General features: G+C 53.4%; 1 protein-coding gene across 3 annotated transcripts; it reads left to right on the forward strand.

The window, feature by feature from the left end:
- Positions 1-503: 503 nt before the first annotated feature.
- MERTK (MER proto-oncogene, tyrosine kinase) lies at positions 504-17355 on the forward strand. Of its 3 annotated transcripts, none has more exons than XM_066316639.1 (19): positions 504-616; positions 4223-4562; positions 4664-4764; positions 4860-5033; positions 6157-6243; positions 6815-6930; positions 9377-9560; positions 9783-9934; positions 12109-12262; positions 12522-12675; positions 13670-13752; positions 13845-13940; positions 14137-14217; positions 14348-14440; positions 14534-14652; positions 14863-14972; positions 15140-15299; positions 15593-15729; positions 16801-17355. In XM_066316639.1, exons 1-19 carry the CDS (start codon positions 547-549, stop codon positions 17297-17299), a joined length of 2910 nt encoding a protein of 969 aa, XP_066172736.1. In that variant the 5' UTR covers positions 504-546; the 3' UTR covers positions 17300-17355. The 3 variants fall into 3 exon arrangements, with proteins under 3 accessions (XP_066172736.1, XP_066172739.1, XP_066172737.1); XM_066316642.1 differs by having other exon boundaries at positions 12555-12675; XM_066316640.1 differs by having other exon boundaries at positions 12112-12262.
- The last annotated feature ends 563 nt before the right edge of the window (positions 17356-17918 follow it).

A 17918-nucleotide genomic window follows, 5' to 3' on the forward strand; every position in this document is an offset into this window, starting at 1 on the left:
TTGGACACTGCTAGGGATGGGGCAGAGGAAGTTGTAGCCAGGTGAGAGAGAGTCAGTCTCTGCTCCCAGGTAACAAGCGACAGGACAAGAGGAATCTGCCCCAAGCTGTGGCAAGAGAAGTTTAGGCTGGCCATTGGGAAAATTCCTTCGCAGACAGGACTGTCCAGCCCTGGCACAGCTGCCCAGGGCAATGGTGAATCCCCATCCCGGAGGGGTGTAAAAGCCCTTGAGGACAGGGCTCAGCGGCGGCCCCTCAGTACCGCGGGAGCGCTGTGGGCACGGTAGCGCTGTCGGCACGGTAGCGCCGGTGCTGCCCGCTCCCTCCCCCGCCGGGAGGCGGGCCGTGCCGTGCCGTGCCGTGCCGGGGCGGGGCGGCGGCGCTGGCGGCCCCCGAGCGCGGCGGAGCGGAGAGCGTCCCGCTGCCGGGGCCGCTGCCGCTGCTGTGCCTGGTGGCGGAGCGGTGCCGCTGTCGGCCGATCCCGGCGGCGGAGCGGTGCCGGTGCCGGCGGCGGAGCGAGGCGGCGGCGCTGGCGGTGCCGGCGGGCGATGGGCGGCAGGCGCTGGGCGCTGCTCTGGGCGCTGCTGGCGGCGCTGCGCCCGCCCCGCGGAGGGGCCGGTGAGTCCGCGGCGGGCACCGGGGGAGCCGGGGACCGCCCCGGGGCAGGGGCCGGCGGGGAGCGGGGAGCGGGGGTTGTTCGGGACGCGGGGAGCTGCTCCCGGGGCCGGGCTGTGGCGTGGGCACCGTGGGCACCGCGCCTCTGCTGAGCGCCCGGCGGGTCCCGAGGAAAAGCTGCGCAGGGATTTCCCGACAGGTTTCTAGCCAGAGCGGGTCTGGCTGTTCTGGTGCGCAGGGTTTAGCTGTCCCGGGACACACGGTCTGGCTGTTCTGGTGCGCAGGGTTTAGCTGTCCCGGGACACACGGTCTGGCTGTGCTGGGACACAGGGTTTGGCTGTGCTGGGACACACGGTCTGGCTGTGCTGGGACACAGGATCTGGCTGTCCAGGGACACGCCATTTGGCTGTCCTCGGATCCACCGTCGGCTGTCCCGGGACACACGGTCTCTCTGTCCTCGAACACATGGTCTGACTGTCCTGTGACACAGGACTTTGTTGTCCTGGGACACTGGGTATGGCCCGTCTGGGACATGATTTGGACGTCCTTAGGGGACACAATTTGGCTGTCCCAGGACAAAGCTCTGCCTCTGCAGCGTGGTCCTGCCCCCAGTATTTCACTGTCTGATGTGCCTCTGCTTGCCGGGGACACAACGACAGTCAGGGACCGCAAACTCTGGCAGATCATTCTCGGATTTATCTCAGTAGCCATGAGCCAGCTACGTAGTGGTGCTGGAAAAAAATCCTCGGGAATCACCGTGCTTTGTGGCGCTTTGCAGTGCAGGCAGTTTGGTGGCTTTTCAACTGCATTTGTAGAAAGAAATGAGGAGATAAAGTCTTTTTTTGACTTTCAAAAATCCTGTGATCAAGGCTGCCCGACCTCTGGGAGCTGCTGAGGGACCTCAGGGGCGCTGGGAAGGGGATGTCTCAGAGTCGCTGTGCCGATGGAATTTAGCAGGGAAGGCAGGAATGTGAGTGTTTGCTTTGGGCAGGGAGGAGTTAAAGTCCTGACTGTCACAGCAGGAGCCTGCAGTGGGGGGAACTCTCTGTGGATGTAACCAGGAATCTTGGGCTGGTTTGTACAAAAGGTGTTTGAATAAGGAAAATCTCCTGGATTCAGGTGTGACCCTGGGCAAAATTATTTTCTTACAATCATAGAATTGTTTGGCTTGGAAAACATCATTGAGCCCAATGTTAATCCGACACTTCCAGGTCTACTTTTCTTCCAGGAAACCCCATGGGCAGGGGCTCCTCATTTCTCCTGCTCAACAGTGCCTGAGCAGAAGCTGTTGTCAGCAGGTGAATTACTCCCAGCAGTGGGAATTGCAGGGCTAGGGATGCAGCCAGCATTTGGGCAGACCTGGATGCATCATGACTGCAGTAAAGACCTTGTTGTTTCAGTCGTGGGGTGTGCAGCTCCCTGCTTGTTGTTCTTCATCCCTAATGAAGTATCCCGCTTGATTTTCCTGCTAAAATTCCTCTCTCCAGGGAGAAAGGCTCACAGGACGTGTGCAGCAAGATCAGCCTCTGTTGGCCCTGGAGTTTTGCTGCAATTCCAGGTGTTTCAGGAGAGCAGCAGTGCCCCTTGCATGTGGTTTGATTTCCACACCAGTTTTTGCCTCAAACCTGGCCTGTGGTTAGGACAGGAGCTGCTCCAGCGCCCACACAGGCACACCAGGCTTGCAGCTCCCTGGCTTTAGCCTGGGATTTTAGAGCCAGCCTATCTGCTCTGGACTGAAGCAAGGGCTGTCCCGCCACACAGGGCGAGTCCCTTCCAAGGTGCCATGAAGATATCCCCGTCCCAAACTTCTGGGGTACCCAAAAGGCAGCGCTGGAGATGAGGAATTCCTGTACTCACATGAGTCAGAGAGGAAAGTATTTCATTCCCGAGCCAGAAAACACCTCTTCCCACTTAATTAGTGTGAAAACAAGGCTGAGGTCCTCCTTGCTCTTTGCCTTTAAGCTTGAAGCAGCCCAGGGAAGCAGAAACCATCCCAGGACACAGCACAGATCCATGTCCCCCTGGGCAGGGGTCCGTGCGGCGGGAGCTGCTCCAGCCAGAGCCAGAACCCTTCAAATGGAGCATGAAAACAGCAGTTAGAGCCTGGATTGTGCCAGGCAGGGAGCTGCTCCAGCCTGGGTGACCTCCGGGAGGAGCAGGGGAGGGAAGGGAATTTGGGGTCGCTGCTTGTTTGCATTTGGCAGATCCTTTGGGAGCTGTGGAGACATGGCTGTGCATCCATGGCTGTCCCTGCAGCTTTGCAGCAGTCACATGGGCTCTGTTTGTGTTGGGATAGGAGGCTTAGGGACACAGGTTGGAAAAGCTGCAGCTCTTTTTTTTTTTTTTCTGAAAGGGAAACCCATTGTGCTTCGGGAGAGGCAGGGAGAACTTCCCCCTTCCCTCTGGACTGAAAAACCTGCTGGCATTCTGTCCTCAGGCAGCATTTCTTGAGGGTTAAAAATAGGGAGAGATTTAGCAAAGGGATATATCCAGCCTCAAAACTGGGCTGTGTTTCTTGGCTCTGGGAAAAACACACTAGGCTCGTGCCCCATTACTCACAACAGTGATGACGTAGCTTTCAAAACTTGTTGTTTGATGTTTGAGGGCTAAAACCTGTCCAAAAACAAACTCAGCTGAACTCAGGTTAAAAAAACCCTGTTCTTTCTTTATCTTTTAAACTGTGCGTGGTTGTTTGGCCTTTCTTTCTTGGAGAAGGGAACGAATTTAGTTGAAATTCCTGTCTGGCACAATGCCTTTGCTTGCTGAAAGAGAGATTTACCACTCGGCTAGGGATTGTTGATGGCTGGGAAAGCCTCAGGAAGCTCAGAAATGGTCCAGGAAAACCAAGCTCCATGTAGTGGATCCCCTAGATCTGATCTTAAAATTACACATACTTTTGGAAGAGAATTGCTTTATGTGGAGCTCCTCTTCATCTCAGTGGGAAGTGCTGGGAGGGAGGGGGAAAATGCCATTTGGTGATTTGGAGGTTGGGGGTATGAAGTCCTCAAAGAGAGCTTTCCCTTGAGAAAAAATGTGGGAGAAGACCCTGGGAGAGCAACACCGAGCAGCAGCTGGCTCCTATACACGGTCCAAAGGCATTTCTTCATCTGTCTGCAGCTCTTTTCCTGGGAAAGGCAGTGGAGTGGAGGCACTTAGCAAAAGTCGTCTCAGAGCATGTCCCGCTCTCACTGTCCTGGGAAGGGACAGAGCCTAAAATCCGCAAAATTCCAGCCGGGAGCTATTCCTCTTCCCCCGCTGAAAATGCTTCAGATGAGGCCCTGCAAGGGGATTGCTGGAGTAAAGTCCCAAATTCCTGCTGCCCAGGGATTCTTTTATATTCCAGTCCCAGGGGTGTAATGCAGCAGGAATAGATCCTGCCTCTCTCCTGCCCAAAGAAACATGGCTGAGTGTTTTCTTTAGCTTGGGCTGCTCCTGTCTGTTTTAAAAAGGACTTCTCTGGAGGTGCTGCCTGTACAGAATCCTGGGACAACATTTTGGGAAATGGAAATGAGCTGCCTTAAATTATTCCTGGAAGCAGTGGGGTTGTTTTGCTGCAAGGTCTCCCAAACTTTCTGGTGGTGGTGACAAACCCTAGGTGTTTCCTTGCAGAGGATGCTGACAGAGAAGAAGGTGTGAGGCTGTACCTGTCAGCACATTCCCGGCATTCCCAGCGGAGCCTGCTCAGCCACTGGAGCACCAGGGAGGAGCCCCCAGACAGCTCTGTGGGACAGCTCAGATTCAACCCCACGGTGCGACACGTGGTCATCAGTGAGCACAAGGACGTCACCTTCAACTGCTCCATCAAAGTGCCTCAGGAGCTGCTCCGGCCCGATGCCCCGGGAATTTCCCTCTGGAAGGACGGGAGGGAGCTGCATGTGCTGGATCGCATCGCCAGCAGCCACTTTGAGATCCCTGATGAGGAGGAGGTGGCCATGACCTCCACCTTCAGGTGAGTGCTGCCGGCCTTTCAGAGCAGGTGGTAATGAGGGCTGGCTCCCAGGGAAGGTGGGAAGCCACCAGCCCTGAGGTGGTGTCCATTCTGCCTGGCAGCATCCTCAGCGCCCAGCGCTCAGATAACGGCTCCTACATCTGCAAGCTCAACATCTCAGGTGTGGAGGTGGTGTCCGATCCCATCCTGGTGCAGCTGGAAGGTGAGCTGGAGCAGCTGTGGAGTTGTGTCCTGGCTGAGTGACCAGGAGCTGGAAGCCAGAGATGGGGAATCCTTTGCTTCCCTGTGTCCGTGCAGGTCTCCCGTACTTCATCCGTCAGCCTGAGCAGCTGAATGTTACCAAGAACAGCCCCTTCAACCTGACATGCCAGGCTGTGGGACCTCCAGAGCCTGTGGAGATCTACTGGTTCCGGAATAACATCAAGGTCAACGAGAAACCCTACATCTCCCCGTCAGTCCTGACTGTGCCAGGTGAGCTGGGAGTATCCCTGCCATGGAGTGTCCCTGCCATGGGACACTGCTGGGAATGTGCCTTTTGCCATCCCAGAGCTGGTTCCCTGCCAGGAGGGGCTGTTCCCATGGCATGCATGGCCATGGGGCCCCTCTGGGGCAGGAAGCCCGATCCGACTCCCTCTGGCTGCTGCCAGAAATCCCTTCCTTGGAAGAGGCAGGATACTCAACCAACTCTTTCCTGAGCCAGCAGCAGATTTTTTTGTCCAGCCTCTGGCTGTGCCAGCAGGGACCTGGCTGCTCTCCTGGGCTGCTGGAATGTTGGTCCCCACGTTGTGTCTGGAAGAGTTTGGGATTGCCCCCCTGTGCTGTGTGTCCATGGTGTGACAGAGGGAGAAGGATCCTTGGTGTCCCATAAACCTCACTCTGATTTTGCTGCAGAGGCAAAAGATGGGGTATTTCTTGCTTTCCTTGTGATGAGGAGCCCGGTGGTTAATTAAGAGCTGGGCTATAATTGCCCGGTCTTGGCATCCAGCAGCAGGCGGCCTTTAAAAGGCACTGAAAGCCGGAAGAAGTGACTCATTCCTTTTGGATGTCCTCGCATTTGCTTGGGACCTGCCAGGTTGGGTCATTGGAGCAGAGTTTCTCCTGGCACTGCTGGGTGAGCCAACACTCCCCAAGTCCACCTTGGCATGGGACAGGGATCCCAAGCCCAGGGTCACCTCACCCAGGCCGGGAGAATCCACCCTTGGGTATTTCCAGTGGTCTTTCTCCGCCATCAGCTGGGGGATTTGAGCAACCCTTGACCAGCAGGAATCATCATCTGACCAGGCCGTAACAGGGCTCTTCTGCTTTCTGCCTTTCCCCTTTTGGAGGGAAAACAACCCCTTCCTCAGGGGCTTGTGCAAGGGCTCTGTAGGGACATCCTGTCCCTGCAGGTCTGGCAGGCATGGCACACGTGCCCCTGGTGTGGGAGTGGGTCAGCTGGACCCTGGGGTCACCCCCGGCCACTGGCAGCACAAGCGTCATGGAGGGAAGTGAAAACAGGCTGAGAAAGGAAACCCTGAGTGTTTGCTGGTGGGGAGCTGGTGGTATTGGGATGGTTTTGGGATATCCAGGGAACAGGGCTGTGTTTTCCCGGCAGGACTCGACAAGGCGGCGCTGTTCAGCTGCGAGGCCCACAACAGCAAAGGCCTGACTGTATCCAGCCTGGGCCTGGTCAACATCAAAGGTCAGCTCCCATTCCCTGTTAAAGCCCTGTGTCCAAGTCTCCACACATCCCTTGACAAGCTGAGGGAGATTCTGGCTTCGATCCTATAATTAAAATCCAGCAGGATCTGGTTGTAACATGGTCATCCCGGTTTGGTCATCCCAGCACTGGGATGAGGGAGGGAGCACCAAGATCTAAATTTGAAAGCAAAACTGTCAGCTTCAAAGTAGGATTCGGAAGGGCTGCATCATGCTTTTCCTTCCTTGATAACCAGGGCGGTGCTCCGTAGGAATTTTCCATAGGAAACAGTGGAAATTGCTGGCATTCCTAGTGGGAGCTGCTCTAGCAACATCAGGAAGGTGTTCCCCAAAAGAAGTCATGGCCTTTAAGCTGCCCAGAGTGGTGTCAAATATAAAACCGGCCAAAATAGTCCTGAAAGTGACATTTTTGTGCTTCCCTATCCAGTGGTCTGGCACATCCACAGAATTCAGATGTGGGGTCACACACCAAGCCCTGGGAGCTCCAGGGAAAAGCCACCACGCCAGGTTTGTGTTTAGGCTTCCAGCCGACTGCCCTTGGCTTCTCCCTGCAGGAATTCCATCGGCTCCCGTCAGCGTGCAGGTCCTCAACAGAACAGCCCATGGAATCAGGATATCCTGGGTGCCAGGCTTTGATGCCTTCTCTGCCTTGAACAGCTGCAGTGTCCAGGTAAGTATCCAGAATTCACATACCCCTGCAACTCCCCCACACGAACGCTCTGAGGCAGGTGGAAGTTTGTGGTGTTCAGCATGAGCTGCACAGATTTCAGGGAATCTTGGAATGGTTTGGGTTGGAAGGACCTTAAAGATCATCCAGTTCCAACTGCCTTCTATCACCTTCCACTATCCCAGGTTGCTCCAACCTGGCCTTGGGGACTTCCAGGGATGGAGCAGCCACAGCCTCTCTGGGCAGCTTGTGCCACGACCTCACAGGGAGCATTTTCTTCCCAATATCCCAACTATCCCTGCCCTCTGGCAGTGGGAAGTCATTCCCCCTTGTCCTGTCAGTCCATGCCCTTGTCCTAAGTCCCTCTCCAGACCTCTTGGAACCCCTTTCTATTGGGCAACACAGTCAGGTTGTCATGTGTTTTAAGGACCAGTCAAACCCTTCTCAATCAAGCAGTATTCTTAAAGTCAGGATTTGGAGGTGCAGGTTTCCCTCAGCTCCCCACTCATGGGAAGGAGCTGAGGGATTGCCTGTGTCCTGGACAACTCAGGGAATGCCACCTCCATGGGCAGAGCCTGCAGGCGTTTTCTACCTGCTGCATGTAGCTGGCTTTCCCAGTCCAATCCCATCTTGCTGTCTCATGGGTATGATTTTTATCCTGGAAAATCTCCAGTCCAGCTAGGATAACACATGGAGAGAGGTGACTTTTGAAGCCAGGTAAAAGTGAAAGGAATTTCAGGGAAGAAAGGTACTACGGCTAATATTAGCACTATGTCCTGCTGCTGCCTTCCAGCCGGAGCTTGGGACTCAGGGTGGAGAGCCAAGGAATTTCCTATGACTTAACATTCATGGTCTGTCCTTAGGAAATGGCCTTTGAAAGTGGAAAACAGGAGAGGGTTTCTGGCAAAAACACAGCTGTGACTCAGCCCTTTTGCTGCTGTCCCCTTGGATAATTCCCGGGCCCACCGAGCCAATGACTCATTCCTCAGGGCTGCAGCTGGCTCACCTGCCAATTTTAACTGTTGCAGTTTGCAGACATCCTGATTTCCTTCCAAAATCTATGGATTTCATGGATTATTCTCAGAAGACAATTGAGGATTGGGCTGGATGCTCAGGATGTCTGGGCCTGGAAGCATTGTGTGTGTTGCTCTGGTCACTGCTCGCCTCCCTCAGAGCATCTTGTGACAACTTGGTGTCACAGTTTAGGACATGAAAGAGACGACACTCACCAGTCAGGTTGTGAAGTGTGCAGCAAAAGAAGCGCAGTTTATTATGATTTGGGGTTTAAATAGGATCTGGGATTTGCTCAAGGATTGGGAGATGAGAGGAACACCTCTCTGACCCCGGTGGTCAATTCAGCAGTCCATCAGAGAGGTATGCGAAAACAATCTACTTTTGTTTATGTTACATTTGTGAGAGACTCCACTAGAAATATGTAAACAAGATGATCAGAAGGCTGAAGAATCAAAGCGACAGCTTGGGGATGCAGGTGGCATTCCCTGACTTTCTCAGCTCCATCCCATTATTTGTGAGGGAAACCTGCCTCTCCAAATCCTGACTTTGGGAATGGTGCTTGGCTGGCAAGTATGTGACCAGGACAAGTGTGTGGCTGCAGCAACCCCAGGCTTGCAGAGTTTTCCAAAGATTTACTTGAAGCATTTCTGGGAATTTCTCCACAAAAATCCTGAGGATGAAGGCTGTTCTTTTATAATTTTGGCTGCAAAACAGATGCTGAGACCATCCTGGGATACCATGGAGGGCTCTTTTTATTGAGCACAAGGATAGGTGTCCAGCTATCCCCAAATCATGGATGGAGGCTTTTCAGAGGAGTGCACAGCCCTGTACACGTTGGTCGGGTTGTCCTTGTTCTTGCTCTTCCCTCTTTCCTCCCACAGCCCCAGTCCAGGTAGTGCTTCCCACAAAATGAGAGGTTTCCTGGAAAGCTGCAGTGGCTCTGTGGGCAGCTCCATGTGGGCTCCACATCCATAAATTTGTCTTTCTGTGAAAAGTAGGACTTGTTTTTGAGATGTTGAATTCATTCATGCTGGTAAATGTGAAAGGACTGGGATTAGTCCCACGACATCCCACAGAGATAGATCCTGTTTTCCAATGATGTGCTGCACAAAAAAAGAGCTTTATTTTATTTATTTGGGACATGCTGCCTGGTTATCTTATTTGGGCCTCCTTTTGCTCCATGCCACAAGAAACAGCAAATCATTGCTCCCTCATTCCCAACATCCCTGGAATGTTCCCAAGTGCTGGAGGGCTCCACACATGCTGGAGCCCTTTCCCTGTGCCCTTTGATTGTCCTGCCATGAGTTTTCCCTGCAGGAACTTTTCTCTGCAGAGTTCAAATGGGAGGCAGGGCTCTGGATCCTGTTTTCCAACATCTCTCTCTGCAGGTTGTTGCTGACTAATGCCTGTTTGTGGACTGATTTTCCAATTAAAGGTCAAGGAAGTTGTTCCAGGAGGCAATGTCTCCCTTCAGCCCTTCCACACCTTGGTGCCTCCCCATGTGTATCACATCCAGCAGCTGGAGCCCATGGAAGAGTACAACATCCGTGTTTCCTGCCGGAATGAAGTTGGCTGGTCGGCATTCAGCCCCTGGATAACAGCCAGCACCACTGAGGGAGGTAGGAAATGGGGAGTGAGGAACTCAGAAGGGATTCCCTGCCTCAGTCCCTCTAGATGAGTGGCAGCTCTGGGAGTCTGGATTGCTCCTGGGGTGGGAAAGGAAACTTCCCTGTTTTCCATGGGCTTTCTGATGGACCTGCAGCTTGTTTTCCATCAGACTTCCGCATCTCTGCACTGATTCTCCCTGCTTCCCTCACCTCCTTTCCCACTGATTCCCACAGCTCCGACCACGCCGCCACTGAATGTCACGGTGTCCTTCAATGAATCCAGCTCCTCGCTGGAGATCCGCTGGGTGAGGCCACCCCTGGAGAGGATCCACGGGGAGCTCCAGGGCTACCACATCTGGTACAGGTGGCACAACTCTGAGGGCATGGTGAGTCACCCGGAAATGAGGAAGAATGTTTAAATCCTGGAAAAATTCCCAGCAGGGCTGTCCGGATGGGTTTTGGTGCTTCCATAGATTCTTTTGGAGCTCATTTCTTTGCTGTCTTGGGCTTTCATGTGTGCTTCAAACCACTCCTAGCCTTGCATTCCCTGGATTTTGAGCTGTTCCTTACTCAAATGGGATTTATCCTTGCCTTAACCTACAGCATAGAATTTCAGAGCTCGAGGAACTCTTTGGCCCAAAGGCCTCTCCGTGAGTGCATGAAAACACCTGGCACACCCTGCTTGCCTTTTCTAGGATTTGGGAAGTAGCTGCAGGAATTTGCTAGGGCAAGGTTGGCCTGGGCTCTGGGCAAAAGATCCCATCCAGAGCCTGTGAATAACAGCAGGAATAGATCCAACTGTGGTTTGGGTTCCTCTGTGCCAGGCTGGCAGAGTGACCCCAGCTGGAAACAGTGACTCATCTCCCTTTTTTTGTTGGATGCTGCACTTTCTGTTCTCCTTTTACTCCTCCGTATAGATCCAGCCTGAATGAAGCTAGGGAAACAAAATCATGGTCTTGTGACTCGCAGAAAAAGTGCTGACAGGAGCTGTCTCTCTCCAGCAAAAGGCCAAATCCAGGCCTTGCCCTTTAAGCCCTGGGAGATTTATTGTTGTTATTGTTGTTTGTTAATTTTTGTCCCTCTGTCCAGCTTATGGAGTGAAATTTTTTCCGGTTCTCAATTTTTCCATGAGTCTGAGGCACGAGACTGGAGTTCTGACTCCTCAAAAAGCTCCTTCTAAGGTTGGACTCGATAATCTCAGAGGTCTTTTCCAACCTAAATGATTCTGTGAGAACGATTCCGTGAACTAAAGTCCTCGAGTTGTGGCCCTGCACAGGCTAAATCTGGACTGCTCCAAAACAACCACCAGTTTTTGCAGGATAAAATCAGGAAGAAGCCAGATTTTGGTGTCACAGGGCCACCTGCAGGCCTCTCTGCAACCAGAAAATTCCCAAAAGTTGGTTGATTTTTCTCCTTAACCAGCAGTCCTTGTTGGAGCCAAGGCTGCCCGAGTTGGGACGGGAAGAAATTCCTCGACTACCACAAAACTCATAAAATCTCATTAAATTTGGCAGGTTAGCTCTGCTTTGCGCTCATGGTCTGGGTTTGTCCTCTGATGACACAACAGAGCCCTTTAGGACAGGGAAAGATCCCAATTTTAGGCTGATGGTAGAGAAAGGATCTCATGTGGATACAAGGAGGAGGAAGGCAGGAATGTGGGAGCAGAGGTGACAACAGGTCCCAGCTCCTGTTGCTGCCAGTAGGTACCAACACATTTCCAGGGTCTGGGTGTTTCACATCTGTTCCCGTGGCTGTTTTGGGACAGGGAACAGAAACTGGTTCCCTCTGAGAAGCTCTGATTCTCTTTCCTTGTCCACTGATCCCCCTCAGCTATTGTTTTTTTTTGTGGGAATGTTCAGGAAGGACCCAGGTGCTGCTGGGTACAGCAGCCTGCCAGATATTTTGGCTGCAGCTGGGCAGCTGTTTTGCAGTTGGAAATCGGCAGGGAGCAGCAGCAGCACTTTTGCAGCTGTAAACAACCAGAAAAGGATGGAATTTGCAAGGAAAGATTCCAGTGTTTTTACCAAGCTGTGCTGCCTCCTGCCATGGGACCAGCCAAGAAAACACATAAAACGTTGGAATATAATTAGCTGGACACAAAAACCACAGAAGGCAGAAAATATCTGCCCTCGGATCTACTTTCAGAGCACTTGGACAAGCCTACCAGGAGCAAACGGGTGCGTGGGTGCTGAGGCTTACAGGGCTCCAGTGGCCAAACTGGTCACAACAAAGGCTGAGGGTCACAATCCATGTCACCAGAGTGTTTCTCTTCCTTGTCAGATCCTTTCCTACCTCTTTTCTGGCTCTAGCTGCTGCTGTTGTGAAGCAGAGAGGGCCAGAAATGCTCAGATTAAATGGGAAGTGCTGCTCAGCTCCATTCCCAATTCCATCCGGCCCTTGCACACAGGGCCATTCTTCTCCCTAAATAGCTGGGTGCTGCACTTCCTCTGGGCTGGGAAAACAAAGCAGCTCCAGAGGTGGCCAAGGGGACAATTCTCAGTAAATCCTCAGGTTTCCCTGCCTTCCCCAGCCCAGGATTTTCTTCCTTTTCTCTCTCCAGCAGATCATCCATGATGAGGCCCGGCTGAACGGCAGCGTGGCTGTGCTGCCTGTGGTGGCCACCAATGCCACCTGCTCCATCCGTGTGGCCGCTGTCACCAAGGGGGGAGTGGGACCTTTCAGCATTCCTGTGGAGATCTTCATCCCTGCCAGTGGTAAGGAGGTGCAGGACTGGATGCTGGGAATAGTGCAGGGTGTGCTTTCCATGAGGCCATTTAGCATCACTCCATCCTCCTTTGGATCTTTTCCCTGTCAGCCAAGGATCCTGATTTGGAAGCAGGAAAGCCTCACTCCTCATTCCCTTTTTTCCCATGTAACCCTTTGGGCTCCGCTGAAAACCCCTGGGAATTCCTGCCCCAAGCCCCGGGTGCTGCAGACTCTTTCACCAGCTCCATTAACAGGATATTTTTGTAGGATTAATAACCTCAGCCCCCTCTTCGACTCCAGCCTCTGGGAATGCCGACTCCTTTGTCATAGCCCTGGGATTTATCTGCGGGATAGTTGCTGTTGGAGTCCTCCTCTGCTTGTCTGTGGTCATCCAGAAACGATGCGTGGAGACAAAATATGGGTAAGGGGATGGGAAACAGGGTGGCCCCCAAGGGGTGGGTGGCCAGCAGACCATGCTGGATTTGGGGACAAGGATTCTGTCCCCAGGACTGATGTTGTTATCACAAATGATGTTTTTTATGCCCATAGTGAGGGACTAAGTGGGTTTTTCCTTCCCTTCCTTAGCTCAGCAGTTCACCTTTTGCTTGCTATTCCTATTTTTAAAGGGAAGTGAACTTGTGCAGTTTGGTGGGGGAGGTGTTTTGGCATGGAAGTGAGAGAGCAGAGGATGTCACTGGTCACCAGAGGGTGACCTGGACCCAAGGGAACGGCTGGAGCTGTATCAGGGGAGGTTAGGCTGGATTTTGGGAAAAGTTCCTTCCCCCAGAGGGAACTGAACAGGTTTCCCAGGGAATGGTCAGGGTGGACTGGATGATCCTTGTGGGTTCCTTTCAACTCCATGATTCTGGTTCCATAATATCCCGTGTCCTGGAGAAACCCTCCTGCCGCATCCCACGCCTGGGTTGAATAGCCCAGCATTGTTTAGGAACACAGACAAAAGGGCTGTTTTCTGCTGCAATAACCCAGCACTCCTCACTTATCCTCGTGACTTCCCAAATAGTCTTTAACTGCCCTGTGCTCCCAGTTTGGAAACTGGTACCGAGTAAGAATCCCTTTCCTAAATGGTTATTGTCACTTTTTCCCTGCTTTCCCAGCTCTGGAGCATCTTTGCCCTGGTTGAAAGCTGGACTTTGCAGGGCTCCAGCAGCATTCCTGCTCCTTGAGTAGGAAATGAGTATCCTATATCCTCCCCAAAAGCTCCGTGACTCACTCCTTGATGGTTCGTGGAGCTGTTGTTTTGCTCAGACGTTGCAGGCAATGATGCTGATCCAGGAAAAAGGAAATGGAACTTGCATTTCCCCTTTTTCTACGGGCCTCCTGGGCTCCTGCCCCTGCCATGCTGATTCCTTCATCCAGCTGAAGCAGCCACAGCAGATGTGTTTGTGTTCCCTCAGGAATGCTTTCAGCAGGAATGAAATGCTGGCAGTGAACTACACAGCCAAGAAGTCCTACTGCCGGAGAGCCGTGGAACTGACCCGTAAGGATACGTTTTTATTCCTCTGGAAGGAGCTGGAGGGGAAAATGGCAGCAGGTAGGAGGTGCCTGAACTCCTGTCCCCCTCTCCTGCAGTGGGAAGCCTGGGTGTCAGCAGGGAGCTCCAGCAGAAGCTGCAGGATGTTGTCATGGACAGAAATGCCTTGAGCCTTGGAAAGGTCCTAGGAGAGGGTGAGTAAAACTGATCTCATTCCAATCTCCTGCCACCAGCAGGGGACCTTCCGTGAGCCCAGTTTGTCCTTCTTGCATCACTGATGAGGAACAAGCCTTTTGGCTCCATCTTGGAGCATTCCAGATCTTAGGGATCTGATGATATCCTGAAAGGTGGTGCTTTGTATAAAGGGATTCCTTCTTTCCTGTGGTGCAGGGGAGTTTGGATCCGTGATGGAGGGACTGCTCAGCCAGCCTGAAGGGCCCCCACAGAAGGTGGCTGTGAAGACCATGAAGTGTAAGTTGTCTCTCTCCCCCACATGACTTGATGTTTGTCCTACTGGATACCAACATTCCCAGCACGTCTCTCAGGAACGGCATCTTGCCGCTGTTCTGGGGTTTTAAAGCTCTTTCTCTCTGCTTCCCAGTGGATAACTTTTCCCAAAGGGAGATCGAAGAGTTCCTCAGCGAAGCAGCGTGCATGAAGGACTTTGACCATCCCAATGTCATCAAGCTCCTCGGTATGGGCTATCCCTTCCCACCCTCCAGCTGAGATTTGGGTGGACCTGGATCCATTTCCCCAAGGCACTGTGTGAGTTGTCCATGTTTCCCAGGGGTGTGCATCGAGCTGAGCTCCCTGCAGGTGCCCAAGCCTATGGTGATCCTGCCGTTCATGAAATATGGAGACTTGCACAGCTTCCTGCTCCGCTCCCGGCTGGAAATGGCTCCCCAGGTAGGAAGCACCAGGAGCAGAGCAGTGGAGTTGGATTGAGGTGGGAAGGGAATCCCTCTCTGCAGCTCCTGCAGGCTCGTGGGTCAATGAATGGCACGGTCTGAGGGATGAGAGTTCATCTGCTGCCGTGGGCTCATCCATTGGGATGGCAGCAATGGACAGAGAATCCTTTCAGATCAACACTGTGTAACCCCCACCTTCCCTCCCCAGTCTGTGCCCCTGCAGACCCTGGTGAAGTTCATGGTGGACATCGCCCTGGGCATGGAATACCTGAGCAGTCGGAACTTCCTCCACAGGGATTTGGCAGCTCGGAACTGCATGTGAGTGTTTTCCTCTGTTCCATCCCATGGGATGAACCTTGTGGATTTACGGCACAACTCTGCTTCTTTCGATAAAATTTCCCTTGGTTTTGAGACACAGAGCTCAGCCTGGGGTTTGCGGCTCAGGATGTGTCCCTGGGGCTGTCCTGATTCCTGTTTGCCCCCAGGCTGCGTGATGACATGACAGTGTGCGTGGCAGACTTCGGGCTCTCCAAGAAGATTTACAGCGGGGACTATTATCGGCAGGGCCGCATCGCCAAGATGCCAGTGAAGTGGATCGCCCTTGAGTCCCTGGCTGACCGTGTCTACACCACCAAGAGTGACGTGGTAGGTCCCTGTGCCTGGAGGGACAGTCCCCTGGGCTCAGCCATGCCGTGCTCCTGTTGGTGTCATTCCCTAGAATGGAACAGACAGAGGCTGTCGGAGCCCTCCTGCTGCTAGTGCAGTTGGTTCCTTGAGTGGGCTGCTCGTGTCCATCCTGGTCATTCCCAATTTTGGGAGCACCACAGCTCTGCCCATTGTCCCTCGGATGCCAGGCAGTGACCTTTCCCCATGATAAGGTTCATTCATTCCTCCTGGAAGCGTCCCTTCAGCCTTGGCCTTTCCCTTTGTGCCGGCAGTGGGCATTCGGCATCACCATGTGGGAGATTGCCACGCGCGGGATGACACCGTACCCAGGGGTGCAGAACCACGAGATCTACGAGTACCTCTTTCATGGGCAGCGCCTGAAGAAGCCCGAGGATTGCCTGGATGAGTTGTGAGTCCTGGGATACCAACTGGGAAAATGGATTTTCCTAGGAACAAACCCCTTAATGTTTGCACAACATGCCTAAGGAAAGCTGGATGCTGAAGCAGAGCATGTGTCAGCATCTGCTGAACTCCAGGCAAAAATCCCAACAAATATCCTGAAGAGAAGCACTGGGTTTGTAGGGGCTGGCAAGGTCACCAGGAACAGTCAGTGATGGGACTTCTTAGTATTTTATTTCTTTATTTTTGGATTTGTTTTGGTCAAAAAGGTCCTGGCTGGTGAGGCTCTTTGTACCACAAAACTCCCTCCAGGGCCCTTCCTTGCCTCAAATCTATAATGTGCCCCCTGGAAAGGGGAAATGCAGAATACACAAACTTCTGGATTTCTGAGCAGCTCAGGAAAGGCCTTTTTCCCAAGCTTCTTTCCTGAGTTTTTCTCCAGTGCCATTAGAGATTAAAATGTTTAAACCCCCATGGCTGAGAGCTTTGAGTCTCAACTGGATAAACAGTGTTAGACATTTCCTGAAAGGCTCCTCTCCACTGCCTGTTCCTGAAGTAAGCAGTGCAGGAACCACTAAGAATCCAGCCTGGTGGAAGGCAGAGAGGCTGGCAGGGACATGCTTCCAGGGGTCCCTGACATCCAGCCTGGAAGCAGGCACCTGCCAAGGGAAGGACTGGGCATCCCACACACAGAGCTGGGATATTCTCAGGGAACAGATCCCAGGGCTGCACTGGAAGAGACTTCTCACGCTTCTAAGAGCACCTTGGGCTGATAAATCCATGCCCTTGGGAAACAGCCTGAGCAGAGGGAGTTGGTTTCACTTTGATTTAATGGGAATTTTAAGGCTTGCCCAGCTTTGGAGGGAAACTGGGAATTAGCCCCATCCCTCCCCTAATCCAGAGAAGTGTGGCTGCTCCATCCCTGGAAGTGTTCAAAGACAGCTTGGAGCAACCTGGGATGGTGGAAGGTGCCCCTGCTGATGGCAGGGTAGGACTGGATGAACTTTAAGGTCCCTTCTAAACCAAACCATTCTGGGATGCTGGGATCCCCTGTTAATCACACTCCTCTCCTGATTTCCAGGTATGAAATAATGTCTGAGTGCTGGAGAGCTGACCCTGTCACCCGCCCCACGTTCTCCCAGCTCAAAGTCCAGCTGGAGAAGCTGCTGGAAAACCTTCTCAGTGCCAAGGCACAGGGGGATGTCATCTACATTAACACTGGCCTTCCCGAGCAGAGCCCGGACTCCACACAGGATTCAGGCTTCCCGCAAGCGGACTCAGATTTGGACGCAGGAGAGGCATCGGAGCCCAGCTCCCCTGGCGCAGAGGCAACACTGGTGGCTGTAGATGTGCATCCCAGCCAGCCGTGGGACGCCAGGTACGTCGTGGAGGAGCCGCCCGGTGACCCTGTGGAGGAGCAGCCCAGTGACCCCGTGGAGGAGCCCTATGTGCCACTGCTTCCCTGCCAGGGCTTGGAACTGGGGAGCCGATGGAGCCAGGCCAGCACTTTGCCGGCGTTGGAGCGGCTGTGTGCTGGGAGCCATGGGGAGGACTCAGAAGTGCCACTGGGAACGGTGTGAGTGGCGCCGTAGCAAGGACACAGAGGGAATATTTTAATAAACAGTTGTCTCTTTTATTATTTATCTCCTGCACAGTTTTCCTGCTGGAGGCTGGTTCTCCCCAGAAGCTCTTTCCTGGACTGAAGTCCCAGGGGTTTGGAATCAATAGCAGAATTATTTTGCTGTAATTATTCATCTTTTCCAGAAGGAGCAGCGCAGGGTGGGGTGGATGGTGCTGAGGGGGCAGCTGCCCTTGCAGGACCTGGTGTTTTCTACCTTTTCCATCACGTGTTGAAGTTTGTGGAATGGGCAGCCCCCTGGATGATGAGGGCTCCAGCTCTACAGCCTGCTGGGGGATTTCACACTGCAAGAGATCCCCCCGGAAAACAGCAATGGGAGCCCCAGTGGGAACAGCGGGTGCTCCCACATTCCCTTCTCCCTGATGGGTTTCCGTTCAGCCCATCTGCGTGCTGAAGAACCATCGCTCCTGCTGCAACAGCAAGGAAACAGGAGCCTGAGGGGGGTCCCGGGAGGGCTGGAGCCCCTCCAGTCATGGCCTGGCCCTTCCCTGCTGCCCTTTCTCCTTTTGGGGGGAATTCTGCTGCTCCCGTAGCTGGGGCTGGTCGGCAGCAACCGGAGC

This window comes from Sylvia atricapilla, chromosome 3 (genome assembly GCF_009819655.1).
Source record: "Sylvia atricapilla isolate bSylAtr1 chromosome 3, bSylAtr1.pri, whole genome shotgun sequence".
Classification (NCBI taxonomy): Eukaryota; Metazoa; Chordata; class Aves; order Passeriformes; family Sylviidae; genus Sylvia; species Sylvia atricapilla.